The sequence below is a fragment of the Lissotriton helveticus genome, chromosome 5_1 (assembly GCF_964261635.1).
Source record: "Lissotriton helveticus chromosome 5_1, aLisHel1.1, whole genome shotgun sequence".
NCBI classification, from domain to species: domain Eukaryota; kingdom Metazoa; phylum Chordata; class Amphibia; order Caudata; family Salamandridae; genus Lissotriton; species Lissotriton helveticus.
The window spans coordinates 296,033,826-296,056,575 of record NC_136065.1 but is presented as its reverse complement, the minus strand read 5'-3'; the positions used below and the strand labels follow the sequence as shown (position 1 = coordinate 296,056,575).

The following is a 22,750-nucleotide window of genomic DNA, read 5'->3' as shown; positions in this document are numbered from 1 at the left end:
TGGTTGTGGGAACTGTAACCCCCACTGTCTTTGTGTTTTTTAAGATGATCTCTTCATTCCCTTAGTGCTTTATTCTTTGTATGCTTTAAACTTTATTAGAAATATCGATGGAAGATTATTGACCTAGTTGGTCCTAGCTCCTAGCCGGCCCATAAGAATGCATTCAACCGAAGTGTACTATTTTTGGTGTCTGTGGTAAATAAATAAATAAATCCAACTCTGACCCTCAGTTGATCTTGGTGCACAGGCCTTGATCTTGGTGCACAGAGCTTATTAATTAATCAATGTCCGAGTATATTTTTTTTATTTTTATTTATTTTAGCGATTTGTATAGCGCCTGGTGACCCAAGGGCATCCCCGCGCTGTAAGGAGATTGTTTATCCTGTAAGGAGAGGGAGGGAGGAGGAACAATTATTTCGGGAATAGGTGCGTTTTCAGTTTTTTGTGAAAGGTCAGGTAGCTGGCTTCCAGTCTGAGGGTGCGTGGGAGGGAATTCCATCTCACGGCCGCTTGCACCGAGAATCGTCGGCCTCCGGTGCGGGTCCTTTTGAATTTGGGGACGTTGGCCAGGTGCTCACTGTCTGAACGGAGGGATATGGATGCTTTGTAGGGGGTGACCAGGCTGCTGAGGATAGTAGGGCCAGATCCGTTGATAAGTTTGTGTGTTGTACACATGGCTTTGAATTCCACCCTTTGGCGAACAGGGAGCCAGTGCAAGGCCTTGAGGGCTGGTTTTGCTGACACTCTCGAAGGAAGGTTCGTGAGCAGACGGGCCGCAGCGTTCTGTGTCCGCTGTAGTCTAGTCAGGGTGGCCTCTGGAACGCCCCGATAGACCATATTGCTGTAGTCAAGACGGGACAATACTAGCCCCTGGATAAGAAGTTTCCTAGAGGCAGGTGGTAGTAGTGGGAGGATCTTACGGGTGGTGCGCATGAGCCCAAAACAGGTGCCAGCAGTTTTGGCCGCTTGCGTCTTCATGGTGAGCTCCGGTTCGAGCCATACTCCAAGGGTTTTGATTTCACGCTTCGGGGAGGGGATTTCTCCGAATACGTCGGGCCAGACTGTTGGGGGGATAGTTGCCCATTGTTTTCCCAGGAGCATCACTTCGGTCTTAGACCCATTTAATTTTAGTGATGAATCACTCATCCAGCTGTGTATTTGGGTAAGGCAGTTCGCCAGTTTCTCCGGGTGGTCGGCTAGTTGGGATAGAGAGACGACCAGTTGAGTGTCATCAGCGTAGCTTACCATTTTTATGTTAAATGGTGTCACCACGTCTTCCAGGGGAGCCATATATGCGTTAAAAAGCGTCGGGCTCAGGGAAGATCCCTGAGGGACCCCGCTTGTGAGGGTGAGGGTGGCTGAGTGGTAGTTCCCGTCCCATACCTGGAACGTGCGTCCGGTGAGGAAGGATTCTGTCCAACTAAGTGCCGTCCCGGTGATCCCTGCTGCCGCGAGCCGATGGAGGAGGACACGGTGGTTGACTGCGTCGAAGGCTGCGCTGAGATCCAGGAGGATCACTGCCACTGACCCTCCTGAATCCAGTATGCGCCTTGCCTCCTCGATGACGGCGAGGAGGGCAGTATCTGTGCCATGGCCCGGGCGGAAACCAGTTCGGGATTCCCGTAAGATGTTGTTTGTTTCAAAGAACTGGGACAATTGTCTGTTGACCAGTTTCTCAGCTAGCTTGCTGATTGCCGGTAGGAGAGAAATTGGACGATAGTTTCCCATGTCTGCTGGATCGAGCTGTGGTTTTTTAAGGAGTGCTTTTACCACCGCGCTCTTCCAGCTGGCAGGGACAGATCCCTGGGTAAGTGAGCTATTAATGAGCTCCGTGACCGTGGGAACGATGACAGGGGCCACGGTTTTGAGGAATCTGATGGGAGCCGCATCAAGTGGTGAACCACTTCTCATTTTGGTCATGGTTCGCTCGACCTCCAGACATGTTACTGGCCTGAATGTCTCAAGTTGAGGACGAGGATTACTTTCGGTTTGACTGGGGGGTGTCGGATTGTCCAAGTGGCTGGTGGGCCCGGGAGGGGGGAGGGAAACTAGTATACGGGCGATTTTATCGTTGAAGTACGTGGCTAGGTCATTACTTCGGTCCACCGAGGGGACACTGGAGGACGGGGAATGGGGTACTTTGAGCAGCTCCTTTACGATTATGAAGGATTCCCTGGCTGAATTAGAAGATTCTGTAATCCGCGTGTCATAGTGGGAGGCTTTGGCGTGCCTGATGGCATCTTTGTAGAGTCTGACTGTATTGTGGTATGCTTCCTTGCTGGAGTGCTGCCAGTCTTTCCTCCAAAGCCGTTCGGCTCTTTTACAGTTTTTACGGAGGAGTCGGAGGTCAGTGGTATACCACGGGGCGGACCCAGGTTTTCCGTTTTTATCCTCCCTAGTTCTTAGTGGGAGTACGGAGTCCAGGGAGGTGGTGATCCACTCTCTGAAATTGCTGTCGGCGACAGCCGGGTCGTCTGCGCGTGCCGAGCTGGTGTTTTTAAGAATGCTGGCCCACTCTTCGGTAGGAAGTCTGGACCAGGTCCTGTCCCTGATGTAGGTGGGCGGTTTTTGAGGTTTCCTGAAGAAACCTGGCAGTAGGAAGGAAATTAGGAAATGGTCTGTCCAGGGTAAGGGGGAGGCATCCTTCACTTGCATCGATGGAGTGTTAGTGAACACTGGGTCCAGCAGGTGACCCTTGGTATGAGTGGGTCCGGAATTAAGGAGGTGGATGTCAAGTGCTGCCAGATCAGCGATCAGGTCAGCTGCTGTCTGGTCAGTAGGGTCATCGAGATGGATGTTAAGATCTCCTATTATCAGGAAATTCGATATGGAGTGGGCCAGGGTTGCTACAGTGTCCAGGAGAGCGCTCGCGAAAGGGCCTGGATGCCCGGGAGGGCGGTAGACAAGGACTCCTGTCAGAGAGTTGGTCGAGTCTAGCTTGATTGTAAATTGCAGGCTTTCAGAGTCAGGGATCTGTGCATCCTCAGATTTGCAAAGAAGGTGGTCCCGGTGGATGATGGCGACACCGCCACCTCGGCCTAGGGTATAGAGGTAGAAAAAAGTCGACCCTCACTCCCCTAACCAACAAATTATGAAATGAGGCATATTCTGCCCCAGGAATCCCAAAAGTGCTTATACCACCCCTTAAAACTGTCCCCCCTTTCTAAAACGTTGCTGTTTACTCATTGTGTTTATGCCTTGGGCTAAACAGCCTGGGCTCAAGGATTATTTTGATGATGAATCCACAACCAAGATCATGTTTGGGAGACCACTTAAAAAACATAAGAGTTGGTCAGCATAAAATCTGAGTTTTATTTTGACGTTACAATGAACATCCAGCTATACGCCGCACACCACGTTCTAGTTCTGCACTCTACACGAACCTGGGTACAATATAATCCTAGTCTGAACTGACACTCTTGTTATTGCCATGTAGATTTGGTCATGAATCCATTTTTGTTGGATACTTGGCAACCAAGTCCGGTATCCCTTAAGCTGCTCAGAAATGCTGTTTGTCTACAATGGAAATTCCAAGTTTTATTAATTTGTTTTTGAGTCCTAATTTATTGTGTTGGCATCTTAGCATGTTTAGCAACTCCCTCATTGTTACATTAAGTGACTTAAGAAAGTTACTTAATGTAATAATGAATTGGCAAGGTATGAAGAAAATTCTGTCTTAGCATTTAGTTTTTTAAACCTTTTACATGTAATCTTGCTGCCTTCACGTGGCCAGGCGTAGCGATGGCAGTGTCATGGATACCAAAAGAGCAAGCAAGGGGTAGCAGCTGCTAGCCATTGACACCGCTCATTGAAGTCCATGATGCCAGTCTCGCCCAGGTGAGATGGACAGCTTGACCCATCTATGGGAAAGATAGAGCTATAGTCTAGGGAAGATGGGGGTCGGGGGTCTCGGGAGCCCTAGTTATGGATGGACAGGGTCACTGTGAAGTTTCCCCGGGGTGACCGATTCCGCACAGTGATTTCTAGCTATGGAGGCAGAGAAGCGACAGAAGGCCCAGAGATAGAATAGGAGGACTAGATGAACAGCCAGACCCAGCTATGCAGAATGACACAGCAAGGCCCAGTATGGAGTAAAGATGAACAGCAATGCCCAGCTGGGTGCTGAAGGACAAGGCAGTGTATGTGAAGGAGCAGAGAAGTATAGCAAGGTATACCGACGGGGGGCACACAGTTATAGTGAGGCCTAATACGAGGGGGCACAGATACAACGCACATTACCTGCTCTACCACATTCCTCACGTTTTGTGAAGTATTTGAAGCCGTTAGCAGCTCTACGCTCCGCCTTCTCGTGCTTCTTGACGTGCCATGGCAGCTTGGTTGTGATATTAGTAACGAAGTAGCACCCATGCCGCAGGCAATGGTAATGTCCCCGCATCCTGAATTCACAATGCTACAAGGGAAGAAGAGAACGGTTATTTAGCAGATTCCACTGGAGGGTACAACGTGCCACCGAAACACCCATTTTCCCTCATGAATGGATTCTTGGGGAGTCCGGGAACTCAGCTCTTTTCCTGTCCCCAGGCTATCCAGTGATCCAGACACCCTTCACAGCCATTAGGTCATACTAGGAAACAGACACGCTGATCCACTACCTAAGACATCCTCAGATCCAGGCACTCTGCTCACTCGGTAAATCATTTATCTGCAAGGAGTCCTGTGAGGAGAAACCTGCTCCAACTTCGGCTCACCCTCGAAGTAACCAAGCACCCTACATGAAATCATTCACATGTATTTTCCAAGTGCATCTGAAGCCCCATAAACCGAAACGTGCACGCCACACTTTCAACCTTCGCTATCCATCCTTCTCATAAACTCACTCACCTGGTTCGGACATAGGCACTGCAAGGAATAATATGCAAACTGGTCCCTGACGTTCACAAGGCTGTTGTTGGGGTTGATGTGATCCAAGCAGTGGGACTCTGCCTTGCCCGAGGTCTTGCACACATACTTGCAGTTGCCAAAAAGACAATGGAAGTGGAACTTGTTGGCATATTTGCAGTCCGTCGCCAGGCATGGGTCACTGTATCAGGAGAAAAGGGTTGTAGTAATAACTGATCACAACTTTCACTGAATGCAACCTGTTACCCACCCTACCAATATACCCCCTACTCTGCTCTCTGAAATAATCTAAGTTCTATTTATTCCATTGCCTTCTCCACCAGTTGGCCTTCCTGTGTTTTTGCCACTATTTCTGCTATCCACTGACTACTCGAACCTAATCTTTGAGGACCTGTAGGTCCAATGAGTCCACCCCTTAGGAAGCTTTGATTTTTTAATCCCCTCCCTGATGCCTAGAGCTTGACTGCACCACATCTCTCCCTTACACACAGCCTGATTCTGGTTCTTAGAGTGGGCCTCACAAGAGTGACTACCAATGAAAGCCTCAGTGGCTAATATCTTTGACAGCACACTGGAACTCAAGTGATGTCTGGTACTCTGAAAAGGCTTCTTTCAAATAACTAACAAGACCTGCTCTGCATATTGAATACGTTGTCCAGTTCAGGAGGTCGTTTCTCTAGCCTGACGGTTTGGGGGGAGGATGGGTTCTAAAGGACACTTCAATTCCAAAAAGGAATAAACACAGTACAAGAGTAGGGCTTGTCCTGTGACATGTGGAGAGGAATGGTGGAACTACCAGTATCATTGGGAACAGAACGTTGCATACTTGCATTGTTGGTTTTTCGGCATTAATAATTTCCATGCTGTGGAATGTTACACAGCACATAATTGCTAGGAAGACATACTTTTGGAAGGTTTCTGGAAGTTGCTAACTGCCCTCAGAAAATCCTGCCGGAAATGCATACATTGCGGGAAGAAACCTTGCATTGATAAAAGCTGGATCCTGCAGACAGTCTGCTTATTATCTGCAACCTATATTTATACGGGATCGACTGAAGTCACTAGATCTTTCAGCAACCACTTGTTGATATCGGGGGGGGGGAGAGTTTCAACAATGAGGAGCCAGATCTTTGAGAGTATCTTGTTCGACTTCCTTTCATGATCCCAATTCTCCAAGTACATGATGCATGCCTTATTATTCATAAGTTGGACCTTGAAGCCTACTGAGAAATCTTCACTGAGTTCTAGTAGGGCCTCACATCAGTGGAGTGGATTATCCCTGAGGGAAGATGACCATGAGGAAGATAAGTGATTCAAATAGGACAAAGCCTGTCTGTAGAGACTGGACATGGAGCATGCAACACAAGTCAAGAGTGTGGCACAGGTTGTGTGTTGCTTTCTTCACATGCTGAATGAATTTGAATCTTTGTAGCTCTCTTATGCTGCCATGATGGTGTTGGTTTCCTCATTTTCCCTCTAAACGTTGAAGTTACTGGCAGAAGGAGTTTAACAATTTCAGGAAGGTAGACGTCCTCAGAAAAGTTGGGGATGAAGTCAAGAGGCCAATGTAGTGCCACTATGACTTGCTATGACTGAGCTTCAACTGAGCATTTCATGGCGATTTGTTGGCTTACTGAACAATGAGGGAACCAGAGTCCATTGGTAAAGAGCTGTTTTGTGATAAGGAGGAACTTCTTATCCAGTTCTTTCTACTTCGTTTTTGGTGAAGATGTGAAATCCTCTAGTATTTGTATGTATGTTGTCTAGGTGCCTGAGTTGCTGATTCGGCCTAAGTTGTGGTCAGAATACTTCTGCTTGCAGCTGAGAGATCACAGTCAATGGCCCATATGATAGATCACTCAGGCAAGAAAGAGAAGTAATGTGAATGTGCTTATGGGCAACCTTATGCATGGGTTCATGACCTGTATGTGGAGGAGGGCAGAACAGCAGCGATGTTAATGAATTTTTGTTTGTGCGAAGGATGACATGCTGAAGAGGATAGAGACTAAGCCATAGAGGGTGTACCGTATGTGGTTTGTATATGCTACACTGTTATTTGCTGATCACGTGATCCTTACCAGGTGGTGGAGAACCGAATGGCAGATAATCAAAGACAGCTTTTCTTGAGCCATGTTAAGAATGGGGGTTTGGAACAACTCTGCCTTAAGAGAAACAAAATATCTATGCTCATTGCAGAACAATGCTATCACAGAAGTGGGATCTCTCTTGACGTTTGTTAAAATGGTGGACTTGTTTGCGAAGTTGCTATAAGACGTTCTTGGATTCTAAGCACTTATTCAGGAGCTATCACAAGTTATGTGAAAACTCCTGATGTTGTTCCACAGAAAGGGTAGTATAAAGGGTGCGTTATCAGTCTGCCATTTTGCAAGGCAAGACAATGTGCTACAAGCAGGGCTCTTCCTGTCAGTAGTTTGCTATTATGAGCCAGTTGATAACAGCTTATGTTGTGGTGTTCTCTATCCTTTAACTGCTCTCATGGCATTCAGTAGTGATTGCTTTCTGAATTGGTACTTTCAAAATTGCCTCCAGTCGTGTGTTTCTTGTATGCAGCAATCGGATCATTAAGACAGTCACCCCTACAATTCTCTACAGTGCAGAAGATGGTCAACTATCTTATCTGACATGTGACAGTGCCAGGTCCACTGTAGGCCTCAGTGAAGCAATTTAGGGATTTGTAACTTATTCTCACACCACAACTGAGCTTGTAATGCCTTTTGCTGAAATCACCAGGCCCTTTTCAGCTGTCCCAGAAGTATGCAGGGACGTTTGCACCAGCGGAGAGCCAATGACACCAAGTACTTAGAGTGTGGGGTTCAGCAGGGGGCCTCAGACTGTACACTCCTCTAGTCAGCAGCCATGCCCAACATGAGATTATGACAAAGATGTTACTTCATGCAAGTGTGCAAAGCTCGATATGTCTGCAGATAGTCCTGGTGAATATTTGTTTCCTTTTTGAGCATAGGCTTTTCTTAGTTTAAGCTCTTTAGGAAAAATGCTCTTTAATAGCACGTTGAGATCAAAATGCAGTCAGTATGTGAGAAATGATTATAATGCCCATCATAAATTTGAGATGCTGAGCAGGGGGTGGCAGACATAGATGTGTGTGTATGTCTCCCACTCACGGGGGCAGAGGTCAGAAGGATCTGTAGCCCTCATTGCAGGACCTCATCCACCATCAGCCATCGATCAGATTAGCACTAGTGTTGGTGTTTGGAACTTAATTTCTTCATTTAAATTACTGTTCAGGGAAGGTCGACCAAAGAAAGGCAGCACAGCCCTGGCATAGCCCACCGTTGTTTAAATTGTGTCCTTAGCCCCATGCAGCTCACCTATAAAGAGAACCTGGTTGTTTGAGGCCAATTGGGGCGACTAGAAAGTATTAAGGGCTAACCAGGGAGAGAATTACCTCCCACTAAATTCACCTTGATGCAAGATACTCGCTCTACTCACTGTGATTGCTTGTATTGCGCTTTGTTTTGGTATTTCTGCAAGACTACAGTGTCTGCTTTGAAGCAGCCGTTTAGCAGCATGTTATCAATGTATAAAACAACTAAACATACATGATTCTAATTCCATGTTTCTGTATAAAACGTCTCCCTCTTGAATCCGAGTCCCCATACAATATCACTCCCTGAACAGTTTTCTACTCACTTCTCCTGGAACTGAAGGAATCCGGGCTTGACCTGGGGCTTGGCGTTTTCTAGTGAAGTTGTCGCCAAAGGAGATGCTACCGGAATGGACATGGATGCAGGAATCTGCGCCATCTGTGGTAATGATGCTGCTAACTGCTTCCAGGCCAGGAGCGTAGGAGTGGAAGGCAAGGGTGCCTGGCTTTGGTTGGGAACATCCTGGGTAGATGCTGCTGAAAAAGTGATTGAAGGAGGAGAAGGAGGCAGGGATGCCTTGGAGTCCATGGAGGTGGGACACGTTGATCCTGTGCTGCCATCTGTTCGAAAGTGGAAGCTGAAAAGGAAACAAACGCTAGAATTAGGAAGCAAGGCCTCGTGAGAATGTTCAAGGAAAACATGGAGGGTAGCAGGCGGTGTATGACCAGAGATCTCGCCGGAAGGCGCTGGGTTTTAGACACATTATGGCAGTACCATCTCTCAATAGAAGTGCCAAAAATGTTGGGGAATGGCAAAGATGGAGAACAGTCCGCACTGGGTGTTCTGTGGGGTGTCTGTGCAAGAGGAGAAAAAAGTCAGGAGGAAGTGCTGTGCAGGCACTCCTCCCAGAAGACCAATCCGGAGAGGATGCTCTGCAAGGTCTATGTCCAGGAGGAAAGTGAACACCACCCATTGAAAATGAGAAGGTGGTACACAAGGGTATGCCAGAGATCTCTGCACTGTCTCCCAGCATGAGGTTTGGGGTTCAGGACGCTCCCTCTGTAAGGTGTGTCTTAGAGGGGGAGATCGGGGGTCCCATTTGAAGGATTTTTCGTATGGGGACTGTTTTGAACTTTGAAGTATTGTATTCCTCAATATGGCATATGAGAAACAACCCTCTCTCGGGTGCCTCGTCAGAGTTTCTCTGTAGGAGGGAGCTAACGGGTATCCACCCAGCAACAATGTTAGGACAAGTATTGTGCAGGGGGGCTTCTAATTGGTGACTGCGTTCCGGAGGTTTCTCTCTGCAGTGGCCTCCTTGGGGAGATTAGGAGCCCCCTACACAGTGTGCTTCTCTCGGGGCGGGGTCTGGAGCCTTATTTGCAGACTGTTTACCTGCGAGGAAGGCAAGGATTCCTCTTTTCGAAGTGCCTCTCAAAGTAGAATGGAACTCGGAAGTTCCTTCTTACGGGTGTCTGTCAGAGTATTTTCCCAGAAGAGAAGCCAGATGGGCGTTCCTTTCTGTTCTCTTCAAGAAGCAAGTAAGGAGGCCATTCTGCAGGGCGATTTCCAGAAAGGGAGGTCAGCTGTCCCTTCTCTAGGGTGCCTCTCCTGGTGTTAGCCTGGAGTCCTTTCTGTTGGGGTTGTCTCTTGTGGTGGGGTATAGTACAGAGTATCAACCCAAGAGAGGAGGAGTTCAGGAGTTCATACTCTCAACGTGTCTCTCCAGGAAAGCAGTGAAGCGTGCACGCTCCACTGCAGGGGGACTCCACAGTGTAACATGCTGTGGAGTTGTTTACATGTATGGCCACAGCAGAGAAGACTTCTCAGCAGGTCACTGGCGAACTCTCATAGATATGAGCCAAAAATCTAATTGGAATGAAGTGATTTCTGTCTCGGGCATTAATCTGGGACCAGGCTCGGCTTGGTCTGTGTGCACTGCATGCTGGCTCATATGCCTGGTGGCTGCTACACTCTGTGATCCTTCTAGTCTTCCCACAACCACCAGTGCAGTGTGTGTAAATTGTGCAATGGGTCCCTGTGCCCTGCAGTTGGGCTGTGCGGGTGAGCCCCTCCAGTGCGGTGACTGTCCTTAGTAAAGTATGGGCCCACTGTACTGTGGTCCTGGCATCCTATGTGTAGCATGTACCCATGTAGGAAAGTGTCCCCAATGTCTGATGTCCACCTCCCTCTGACCCTGCTGCTTTCTGTTGAGTTCTGTCCTCTCTGTAGTGTCCCCAAAGTAGACTAATTACCCGTATGACTTATGTTTTAATAACATCCATCGATTTATATATAATGTAAACACCATACGTGAATTATGGAGTTTTTTCCTCAATTTCATTTGACTTTTTTACTTTATTGCTTTTTTTCACCCTTTCGGTGAGTTTATAGTGTGGTTCAGAGTTGCATGAGAATGTATTGTAATTGTGAATGTACTATTTCTGCTTGCCGTCAGTACCCTTAAGGTTCATATTTTCCACATTTATTTTGTTAAACAGTTTTTTTTTATACCGCCCCGGTGCTGGGATTGTGATTAAGGTATACAAATCGTCAATACCAGGACATTAGTGTGCATGAAGTATCCCTAAAAATGCTAGAGATGACATCTTTTTTTCACATCCCAAGCATTTGTGTTTTTCTGCATTTTGATGTCAATTTCAATTGGTCATAGCAACATTTACAGTCGATCATCCCATATCATTTTAGGAATTTCTTTTCAATGTTATGCATTTAGTACCCTTAAGCCTTGGTTACAAACTAGGGGTGGAATTCAAACCCTTGTGTAAGCTGGGGTTTTCTCAGCAATCAAAATTCTGAGTTGCGTAATTTTCAATCCCACCTATTATTCCCTGACTCATCTCAGCAGGTCAAACCCACCGAAATGTATTTAGAGCATTTAAATGTATTTGTAGTGTGTGTGTGTGTGAGGTGAGGGGGGACAAACAGAAAGAAAAGCAAAACGTACAACATTCCATGTCTAAAATGACGTTCCCACGTGTTATGCCTCATTTCGAAGTTAAAACCTGGAAATGGTGGTGTAAAAACCTTACCTCCAACTGGCCAACTTGTAATCGCTACCTAGTGAATTATTCCCCAGCTCGACACAATTTTTTCTATTGATTATTTTCTACGGATAATTTAATTGTCATTTTGAATGATTTCTTTTTTGTGTTTCACCCCAACTTTTATATTTGTAAAAAGTGTTAAGATTATAAGAAATCTTTAAACAGAATATATCATCCATACCACGAAGTTCAATAAGTGCAGAGAATGTTACAGTTCCGAGAAAACACCAGGGGTGTGAAATAAAAAAAATGACCTAATGCTTAAATAAATATAATTAACGTGATGTAGGGGGAGGATTTTATCTTGGCTTTTGCAAAACTAACAACATTTTATTAGCGTAGAGCGACATCAAGTCATATTTACTTTTCAGTCTCAGAGGAACTGCGCATGGGATCTGAGAACGTTGGTCAGGGACTCAACTAGGGGCAGCAGACCTGCTAACGCCATTATTGGTATGCTATAGCAGGTCTATTTACCAGCACCTGGGCAATACATATAGCAAAGCAATCCATCCCACTATTCGACACAAGGGTTGAAAGCATGTAAGCCTATACTAGAGTCAAATGTTTTTCCCGCTTTTAACACTACAGCTCCAGTGGAGAGTTCAGGGTCATTTTAGTGGCGGAAAGCATTTTTTTTTTGCAGAGTTTTATATAGCGCGAACTTGACCCGAATCAGGTATCAGAGTGCTTTACATAGCACCAGTGACCAGGATGTTCAGCGTCATTGCCATTGCCGAGACTCGAACCCAGTTCCCCAGATTTGAGGTCGACCACCCTAGCCGTTAGGCCAACTCCTCTCCCTCCTCAGCATTGAAAGTGCAAAGGTATTTCTAGCATGACCCAATATAAATTCGAACAGATCAAACCGGACCAGGCTGGAATATATGTCTGGAGTCCAGCAGCTATGATTTTACCAAGGATGTTGATTTGATGTTTGTAAGTGACACTGGCCAGCAGGAAGAGCATTTCTTAGTTGGTTTATTCGTTTGAATAAAGTAATTATGAATGCCTCAGTCAAGTTGAGTCACCTCTCTATATCGCTAGGAGGTGGAAACTAATATGTCTCCAGATTTATTGTAAAACGAAGCTGTGAGGCCATCCCCAACCTTGGGCCTTACCTCCAGCAGTAAAAGTAATTGCCTCCTTCACTTCTTGGTCCTCTAGCCAAACCAGTGTAGCCTTGTCAAGGTAAGTATTGATATCTACCGCATAGGCCTCTTGTGATTCGTACAATTGGGCATAATAGCCAAGACCACCAGGGCCGACCTAGCTCATCACAATTTCCCTTAAATTCTAATACCTCTTGGTGGAACCACCTTTGGATTATAGATCTAGCCAGATTACTTCCTGGCCCCTTTATCTCCCCATATTGCTGAGCCGTAACATTTTTGTTCAAATATTTGACCTTTCTTCCTCCTCCTCCTGACACTCTAGTGGTTTTTTATTAAGCTTTCAGAGGGTTTCTGTCTATTGCATCACACTATACTTCTCGCCTAGATGTCATGTTTATTTTCTCTAAGGGCGTGCAGATCACCTGAAGAACTCCAGATTTTCTCACCATGCATATCTCTTATGTATGCCTTAAAGGCCTCCCACTCTATACCCCACATTTATTTTGAAATATTCTGAAAATCTCTTCAAAGGACAGCTTAATCTTTTTCCTGATTCCATCTCTTAGGGCCTTAGTTGGGAAAAGCCAAGTCTGGGCTTTGTTGACCTCAGAGGAAAACACTAATGTAAGCGACTGGGTAGTGACCAGACAGCATGCTTGATTGGAACTCGGTTGTCTGATTTACATATATGAATTGCATATATGGAGCGAGTAATCAATGTGCGTCTCAGAGTCAGGTACCATGGAATAATTTGAAAAGGCTATACGATTGGGGTTTCTCTGGTGCCAGGAGTCTACACGTTTGTATTGAGCAATTAATTACGTGTAGGAGTACTTGTGGTGTTGCTGGCAGTGGCCTAGCACTACAGGGAGACTGAGTGTGGTATTAAGGACTGTTCAAGTCGATTCCTCGTATGCAGGCTAAGACCCTCGCATGCCACCGCCGCCACACTTACAATGAAGTTCAGGTTGGCTGTATTGCGGCTGTATGCATTAATGAACCTTCCATACTTATTAAGTATTAAACCTTCCGGTATTAAGTATCCCTACTTTAGCTGACCGATTCTTATTTACGAAGGGTTGCACAGGTGTTTGCATGGTGTTGTGTATTTGTGTGTTATGCCTGCAGGCTTTTATAACAGTAATTAAATAGACTCAGTTAATTGTGTTGCATTGCTTTGCAGCACATGCAGAACCTTAATAAATAACCCTCTGGGTCTTTACACTATACTTGATAAGAGCAACTACTTCCAGAAGTCAGATCATCCTTAATCAAATATGGTGGCTTCACCCATGACAACAAAGGGACATCGTCCACGATCATCAGGTCATAATATTGTGCATACCGAAGGCCTCCGACACAAGATGGCACCCTCCTCTGCGATTTCAGGCTCATCTCACCTCGTCTGAGGCAAAGATGCTCATTGCAGACATTTGTTGTGCAGCAATTTGTGCTACCTCACATTCCTTTTGTAAGTATTATTCAGTGGGTGAATCTTCCCACAATTGAGCAGCCTTTATACCAAGTAAGTCCTAGATGCCCTATTTGTTCGAAGTCTGGTCTGGCACCTGCTGTTTCTCCCTCTTAGCATTTTAGGCTATGTGGCTCAGAATATAAAATAGTGAGAGTAGCAACGATGAGGCTCAGTTGAGAATAAAAATTAGTGTAGCTTTGACAGAGGAAGGAAACAACTTTTGTAGTGGTTCTAGTAGCTTTAGTTTGCTCTCTCTCCTTCACAATATCAGCTACCATCTCGTTGTTACGTGTATGCAAGGGAGGTAAAACAAGTAGGAACTGAGCTATTATGGATGCGGATGAACAGGCGCTGAAGAACACACATTCTCAGGTAGTGCAAGAGTTAAAAGTATCAGAATCACAATGAAGGTACTTTTTCACATTGTCCTTCTCTTTATTGGCATATTCAACCCTGTACAATATGCTCTTCCAACCTCTACATCTGTAAAGACCCCCACACATGGACACACTTACTTGGCATGCTTTATAGCCCCATCCATGGTGCTAAAGAGGGCACCACATTCCAGCACAGTGCAGTGGAAATGTGCCTTATGTAGAAAGTCGCAACGGGAACTGCAGATATCGCTGGGCCCAAACCTGCAAAACCGAAGAGTATATCAGAGCCATGTGCAGGAGTGTGCATGCTTGATAAGTGTCTGTAGGGATGTGAATGGGCACAGGTATATATGTTTGCATGAGGATAGATATGCATAGAGCATATGAGCTGTGTGTTTGAATGTGTTTACTCATACCCAAATAATTAAGTGTGTGTGTTATATGTACAGAGGGGTGAGTGTGTATGTGCAGGATTGTATATGTGCATGCATAAGGAAATGTATATGCAATAATGTACATCATTAACTGTCTGTTCATTCAATTCCCAATTCTCTATAACCATGCACATTGTTGTACATGAAATTAAAAAAAACCATTCGGAGCGGTCCCATTGTGAGCACACGGTTCATGTGTGGAGATGTCTGTGGCATGTATGTGTTCAGGTAAGTGTGTTACCATAGATTATGGGTCCGATTTACAAACTGCATTTTGTGCTACAGTAGTACTACTTGTGCTACAAAATGCAATTCACAAACCTACATCTGGAGGCCTCGCCTCTCCTATCCTTCCTGTGCAGAAATCTGTCATCATGGTGGAGATAGCTGCATTTAGAAGTCTAAGTTTTTGTAGTAAATGTGGGAGGGACAAAATATGAAATACCTACTAGTAAATGCAAGAAATAACAAATATAACCAAGGCTTTGGGAGGGGCATGCCAATACAAAAAAAACTCACAAAAGAAGACCATTGCAATTCACAAAATACACTTCTAAAGTTACTACAACCCTAAAGGTATTAAAACAGGTGTAGATATAGTCCAGCCCTGCCTTGGAGTAAGTTAAGTACCACACATGGCCAAACACTAAACTGCAACACGCTTCCATAGAGAATAATGGAACATGGAATTAAAATAATACCTCACAGGAATAACTGTTAAGTTAATTTCCTCAACATTTAAAATGATATATATGTACATGTTGATTTCAATGTATTACATATATATATATGTATACAAATAATTGTATTTTAATAATAAATATAATTTTACAAAAAATACATTAAACTTAAAAAAGTGTTTAAATATAACTTTTAACCAAGTTTAGTAAATATTAACTAAAAGTAAAATTAGTATGGGTGATCAATTTTCTTAAATTCTTGATAAAAAAATATTTATAAATGTTGTTACTTTTAATGATTTAATACATACTTAATTTGAGGACTTAATGTGACCAACATTTTTATTTTGTTTTTCCAGGCCTTATGTGTATTCAGTCCTTGACAGTCCCTCCACATTTACTGCTTTGTACTTAAAGTGGATTAAATTCTAAGGTATCCAATGCACTAGGTATGGATAGGAGTGTTCCCTCTCTTCAGGGCAGTATATGTACCTTTGCAGATAAGTCTTCCAGGGCTCTGGAGCCTTGACTCCTTCAGCCTCCCCGAAGTCGCCAACCTCAGACTCTGCCTTCACACTCAGCGTGGTGCCCTCACCCACCTCTGAAGTCTGCATCTGCCATGGTCATAAGAACACATTGTTAAAGGTTTTACAACTAGGGACAAAAATAGAGTGTTCATAGAGAAGCTAGGGACCAGAAAGTGGGATACAACCCAATAGAAGTGTCAGGTTATGAGAGTAGGTATGAAAATAGAGTAAGATTGAGGCAGAAGTGTGTTAGGAATATGGTATATAATCAGGGTCAAATGAAGGTGAGAAACTAAGTGATTAGGGGTGACGCAGTCCAACAACATTGTGTGAACATCTAGATCATAAGTTTACCCTCTAAGGCCACCATCACTTAACTCACATAACCCTCTGCCACCATAATCAATTCTCACAGCCCATACATGTTTGCCTGTTAGCTTATATTTGTCTTACCTTAGTCATCTGCAATGTCAGAAGAGACGCATTCCCCATGGGAGGATGGTTGTTGGATTCAATACTGGAAAACACAATGTTTCATAGTTCAGAGCAGTGGAATCAGTACAGATGGCAACTATGCAATTGAACACTTGCCTACCCACCTCCTGTGACGACCCCCCCCCCCCCCAAACTTCCAAACTGGTGCAAGTGCCCGTGGTATGGCATATATGTGGAATCTACTCTACAACAATGAGTCCCACAGGCTTACGTCAGCAGGTTTGTGCTAAGATCCACAGTAGCTGGCATCTGACCATCTCCTAGATCACAAAAAATGAAAGAGCTGAAAGGGTCCCTAACGGTTTCTTCTGCACACCAGATTGAGCAAAAAAAGGCCTCTCCACTTCATAAACAATCGTAAGTGCCTGCATACCTTTATACACACCATCCAAACCAGACTGTATCTCTCCAAATTAGAAAAGAAGAATCAATTGTGTAAGTAAAGTTGTGGGTGGCTTGTTGATGACACTGGAACTCTGAATTAGCACCTACCTCACTTAATTATTCCTCCCAATGGATAGAACAATCAGTGGGTGTGTCATCCATTGCGTGGTGCAACCCACGTAAGCATTTAAACACTCTCCCTCTGCAGGTTTGGTCCTCCTTTAATATGCAGTGAACTTACCTGTAGTGGGGACTTGTCCTAACTTATATTGACAAACAGAAGGGTCACCTAAACTTGACACTTCAATCCTTACCAACTGCCATTCTCTAGAGACCAAGTAAATAATATTTAAGGGTCCCCGGTAGCCCCAACTTGAACTCCAAACACAGTCTGATCAGGTAAAATCTGCATCCAGAAGGCAGAATAGAACCTTTTGCAGATGTATTTGCCTGAGTATAAGATGACTTTCTTAACGTAATACTTATATCGCAAACATGCTTTTTAAAGGACACTCGTCTGGATTCAGATGAGGGGGAAATTAACCTCTGTTTCCTGATGTGGAGTCTGTTCAGAGGAAACTCACTAATGGTGGTCATACTCTTTGCAACCACCAACCCATGGCAAAAATTGGTCGTTTTTTACGTGGAGTTAACACATATTTGATTTGTTCACCAATAGGCAGACAATAGTCCTCCAGAATGTGTTGCTGTTGTTTTAAGGCTGTGTTTGGCAAGTGTGTGATTCACCAGTCATCTCAATAGAGGAAGATGTGACTCGTTAACGTTTCCCATTGCTTTGACTAGTGCAATGGGCGCTGGTTAAAGCCATTGGAGCCGAGTTTGTCCCCAAAGGGAAGCACCTTCATGTTGTAGGGAACATTTCTTGCTACTGAGTGGTGGTCAGATATCTAAGTGATCACTGAAGCTGAGCCAATTCCCTTTTTGCCATAATAATTTTGACTTTATCCAGTGGAACTTATTGGTTGCACTAGAAAAGATTTGAAACAATACCCAGCCCTTCGGTTTTATGTTTGTTTACTGCAGAGGACCTAAAGCATACTTAAGCTGGTGGAGTTTTTTGATTTTGACAATTAGTCTGGAGCATCTCCTTTGTGGTGTGGAGGTGGAGTTAGAGGTTACAGGGAATAGGAAACAAGAAAAAGAAACCCTTTCCACACTACTGAGGTGACCCAAGGGTCTTGAATGATGTTCACTGTCCACTCACATAGAGTGTGACTCTTACTCATGCTCATGACAATGGTCCCTGATTATTGATGGGAACCTTTGCAAATAAGGCATAATCAGTTCTGCTCCTTGTTCTTGTGAAAAGAAGAGGAAGAGACTCATCTGTTGGGCAGTTTCTGGAACATGTTATTAAACCTGCTAGAGGAAATACATTGCTTGTATTGTCATTAAGGGTGAGCTTATAAAACTAGAGGGGTATAACTTCGAAGCATGTGTACGTGTAATACAACAGGCCCAGAAGAGGTTTTGCATCCTGTTTGGTGTAGATGACAGCAAACAACTTCATACAGGGATTCCGAGAACATTACCTTAAACCTATAGTGACTTTCTAAAAGATTGTAGTAACACCCTACTCGTAAGTAGGGCGGATTCTATCTAAACCTGCTTCCTAGTGGTCAATCCTAGGCTTCTAATGGAACAAATCATGTTACGACCACAAATAATACAAAGCTAGAGCACATGCAACTCTGGCAAAAAAAATACAAAATCATGATCTGCTCAGCGGTCTGGAAGCAGCCAAAAGCTGCTCACATCACACCAGTCAGAACTGATGAATGCCTCGATGAGCCACATGCCCTTCTGCGAGATCTAAAACTTGTTTAGGTGTGTCTAGTGCAGATCAAAAAGCTTGTGCCACATTTGGTTAGTCACTACCAGTATGCTGTACCAACCGACCTCATAGATTCTGCAGAATCTGAGGTTTTGGGATGGCACTGGGTCTTTAGATGTGTGCTGGAGACTCTTGATCAGAAAACAGTACTGGTAGAAGCTTTCTTACTGTAACAGAGTCTTGGTACTTGGGTGATTTCAATAGCACCTAACCGGTATATGAACCTCCTCCGGTATTGTCTTGATAGTGTACGCAATACAAGATGGGTAATCGGAAAATGGCACATTGAAGCCATATAATCTCCAGGTCGTCTGCAAAGTTAGGCCCTGAAAGTGCCAAATAGCTGTTCCTTGAATTAGGCATGGGGGATTCCGAGTTTTCCCTGTACTAGGCACTTGAGAATGTTCCCCATAATTAGGCAAAGTACTCATCTGGTTGTCACCACCTGGTCATGAAGACATCCCAGATCCTGCCCTAGATGGAACTGATAACCACTTTGGGGTTCCTCTTAATTTAGACTGTGAAGAGTCACAAGGAATGTCCATAGAATTTAACTCAATACAACTGGGTCACCGTGTAAACATGGTGTGGATTTACATTGCCTCTAAATGCATTATCAAAGGATGAGTGCACATTGAAATTCAGACCCCTCTTTCAATCCCTGATACAACTACATTATCCTTAGTGGTGGGGCCTGAAATAAAGGGGCTAGTTTCTCGACCAGGAGGAGGGCATTTAGAATTTGTGGCCATCACCGCCACCTTCTTATTCGAAGACCATTCACCATACTTAAAATATCCCTGCCAACGTGGTTGGAATAGTTTTGCCAAAAGTTCATTGCTGATGCGTTGGAAGCCTTTTTGTCAAAACTGAAATTTCGGTTGGCTTCCGTACATGGCAAATGGCCAACGTTCTTTTTTTTGTTTTGCACTATCAACCTCTAAATTAGAAGTTTATTTATGGAAAAGGGGAAATCGGTGCTCCCTGATGTGTAGGAAGATTTCTTCCAGTTCGTGGGGGCCATTTCTGTAGTTTCCAGTTCAGGACAGAACAGTAAAAATGTATATCTAAAGGATAGCCCTAAATAAGGGGGGTGGGGGCTGTTGTTGCAGTGACTTATGGACATGTAGTGGCTTCACTGCTGGGCAAAGGTTTCTGTTGGGGGAGCTACTGGGACTCCACCAGCGGAAACAGGGCCGGACTGGGAAACAAAACCGGCCCTGGCAAAGTGCTCGGCCGGACCCCCCTCCCCACTCAGGGGGGGCTGGGGTTGCCGCCGTGCTCTTTTCTGGACGATTTTGGTACAGGGCCGAATTTGCAGCTATGCTGCAAAAACGGCCCTGTAACAAAAACGGCCCCCAGGAGCCCAAAACCAGCCCCCACCCATGCGGCGCACCGGGGGATTGCCCGGTGCCCGCTATTGCCAGTCCGGGCCTGAGCGGAAACCTGATGCTTCGCCCACCTCTGAATGGATCAAAAGAACTGTGAGAATGGCGAACCAGGCGTCTGCCACACAATAAATAAACCCCTAAATCTGGACCACCACCCCCGAAATTACAATGACTGGGTGTTCCTAGAAATCGCTTACACATATACTATAATAGTAAGGTGTGTTAAGGAGGCTCCGGCAAAGCGAACAGTGCCTGTATCGTCAGATGTGGCAATTCCTCTACCAAAGTATCTGTAGCCGAATGACCCATACTTTTAAATGATAAAAGGAGTTAAGACATAAAAATGAAAAATATACCTGTGCAAACTGTTTTACAGAGTTAGCATGTTTCAAAAAATATAATGCTTTGGGCATTTCTCATAGTCAAGTATTCCTAGACTGATGAAATTATTCAAGGCGTGAGCCTGTAGAGGATTGAACGTAAAATCACTAAATAGGACAAAAAGGGATTGGGTTGTTTCTAGCCAATGAGTCACTGTAGCTCCATCTCTCTAGGAAAGAATTAGGAATTTAAGAGCTGAGGTGGCATCATTCATATGAGGGAGAGACTTGGTAGTGTAGAGAGCTCCAAATAATTTTGGGTATCAATATTTAGTTACAAAGTATTAAATACTGTCCAGCTCATCACGTAAATGGATGACCCACGTGTTTTAGGGAAATAAGGAGGAACATAAAACCACAGAATCTTTTTTTCACTATGGAGTGACCTTTGCTACTTCGAGTGACTGGGCCTCCTTGGGGACAAGAGCAGGGACTTCTAACGGGCTCACTTGAACTCAGGGTTGTTGACCCATCATCATCACTCACACTATACATACGTGTCCTGCTCACCTCTCTTCCTTCACCCTGAGATCCAGACTCTGGTCTTGCAAGGCATTCTGAGTTTGTGCCACCATGTCTTCCGATGACTCCTGTTTTATGTGTGCCGAGTTCATCCACCCTAGAGACAAAGGTTGCCCAGGGCCTGTAAGGAAAGACATACAGTGAGCAGAGCACAGGTATCCGAGGGTGCCTACAGTTAGAAACAGTGAGCAGAGCACACGAGGAATCAAGTGTCTGCAGAGAGAGACCTTCCAGGACCGCAGTGTAGGCACACAGAGGTGCACACTGTGTACAATAAGAGACAACATTGAGCTTTCTGGTCATAACACAGAAAAAGAGGGCGTGACCTTGGAAAAGATCAGCTGCATTGTTTGGCTTTTTCCATTTGAGGCACAATCCAACCCCCAACATAATACAGACTACACATACTCACCACATTCAGTGGTCGCGGCTGGCTTCAGGGCGGCAGCTGCGAGTCTGGCCATCATGGGTGAGATGAGACCTTTGCTGGCGGAGATCCTGTCCATGATGGAGGTGCTCGTGAGTGATGAGATGGGAGTATCACTGGATCTGGAGCCTGTTTGGGATGGGCACTCTGCCTGGGCAGCACTGGAAGAAATCACACTCATCAGATTGGTCCCACTGACAGGAAGTGATGTATTCAGGCGGTAGAATGGGCTGGTTCCAGAAAGTGCAGCATTGGAGAGGGAAAGACTCATAGGCATGTTGCTGGGCAAGGTCTGAGACAAAAGGGTGGACATCTTGCTCGCACTGGGCATGGGGTTGCTAGGCTTGGAGGTCTGCGGAGAAGAGTGCCCTCCTGCGCTAGGGAGAATGACAGACACGGAAGACTGCTGACTGGTGGGGGAGGCGCTCAGGCTAGAGTTTTTGCTACTTATGGCCGAGAAGTCAATGAGGTCATCGTTGCTGGAGTCATCGGGCTCATCTTTGATGCCGGTGAGTGAGGAAGGCAGGCCTAGAACACCGGCACTACGGACATGCCGGCGCTCATGCTTGCGCTTGTGAGAGGTCATCTGGCTGGTGGAAGTGAAAGTGAAGCCACACCCAGCACGTATACAGTGGAAGTGGTTCGTAGCCTTGCTGTAGACACACCCTTCATATTTGCACTCCTCGTACTTGTAGTACTTCTTGAACCCATCTTTGGCATAAGCATCATCCTTTATGTGGTAGCTCTTGTGCTTCTCAATGTCGCATTTATTCTTGAACGTGAAGGCACAGCCAGTCCTCCTGAAGAGAGAAACAAAGAAGGGGTACTGAGAAAGGGAAGCATGCTTACTCAGGGAGTGGCGGGGGCATTTTCTCAGGGGGTCCAGAAGGTGCTGAACACATAGCAGCGGCACTATGCGCAACTGAGGGTAAAGTGAGGGAATAAAATGGAGTAATATTAAAAAGTTACTCACCTGTAACTACACTTCTTCAGTGATGTACACTTGACAGATTTAGGTGCTTTTAGATCATTTCGAGACTCCCGACTGGAAATGATCTGTACATTCATTACAGCAGCATAACCAGTTCTGATGCAAAAAATATGTGCCTGCCAAGTGCATATTCTAGGACTATTAACAACACTTGAAGGTGGTGCACAGTTGTGTATGCTGTGTAGAATTACTCATTTCCGAGTAGTCCGACCTTCCAGGGACAGGACTAGAGGTCTTGTTCCCACTTGTTTCTGTTTATTTCAAATGTTCTGATCTGTCCAGAAGCCTTTCATTATTAGATAGGATAACTTCCACAAACACTATGTGATGCCTGCATAATGAAATGGATCTGGATCTTGAAAATGCAGTCTTATCCCCCCATTTTCCAGGATTTGGCAACAGGCCAAGGTCACCTTGAGGTTT

The 22,750-nt window shown here is 45.1% G+C and overlaps 1 protein-coding gene across 9 annotated transcripts in view; it reads right to left on the bottom strand.

The window, feature by feature from the left end:
• Positions 1-22,750, bottom strand: part of CASZ1 (castor zinc finger 1) — a 212,123-nt gene that overhangs the window by 27,992 nt on the left and 161,381 nt on the right. For 7 of the 9 annotated variants that reach the window (XM_078642245.1, XM_078642250.1, XM_078642247.1 and 4 more), the window contains 8 exons: positions 21,322-22,136; positions 20,898-21,030; positions 16,336-16,399; positions 15,848-15,969; positions 14,380-14,502; positions 8,533-8,844; positions 4,843-5,041; positions 4,240-4,411 (listed from right to left, as the gene is read on the bottom strand). In XM_078642245.1, the coding sequence (XP_078498371.1) occupies positions 4,240-4,411; positions 4,843-5,041; positions 8,533-8,844; positions 14,380-14,502; positions 15,848-15,969; positions 16,336-16,399; positions 20,898-21,030; positions 21,322-22,136 (1,940 nt within the window). The remainder of the gene's footprint in view (positions 1-4,239; positions 4,412-4,842; positions 5,042-8,532; positions 8,845-14,379; positions 14,503-15,847; positions 15,970-16,335; positions 16,400-20,897; positions 21,031-21,321; positions 22,137-22,750) is intronic. The other 2 variants (XM_078642246.1, XM_078642252.1) reach the window with 1 other exon arrangement.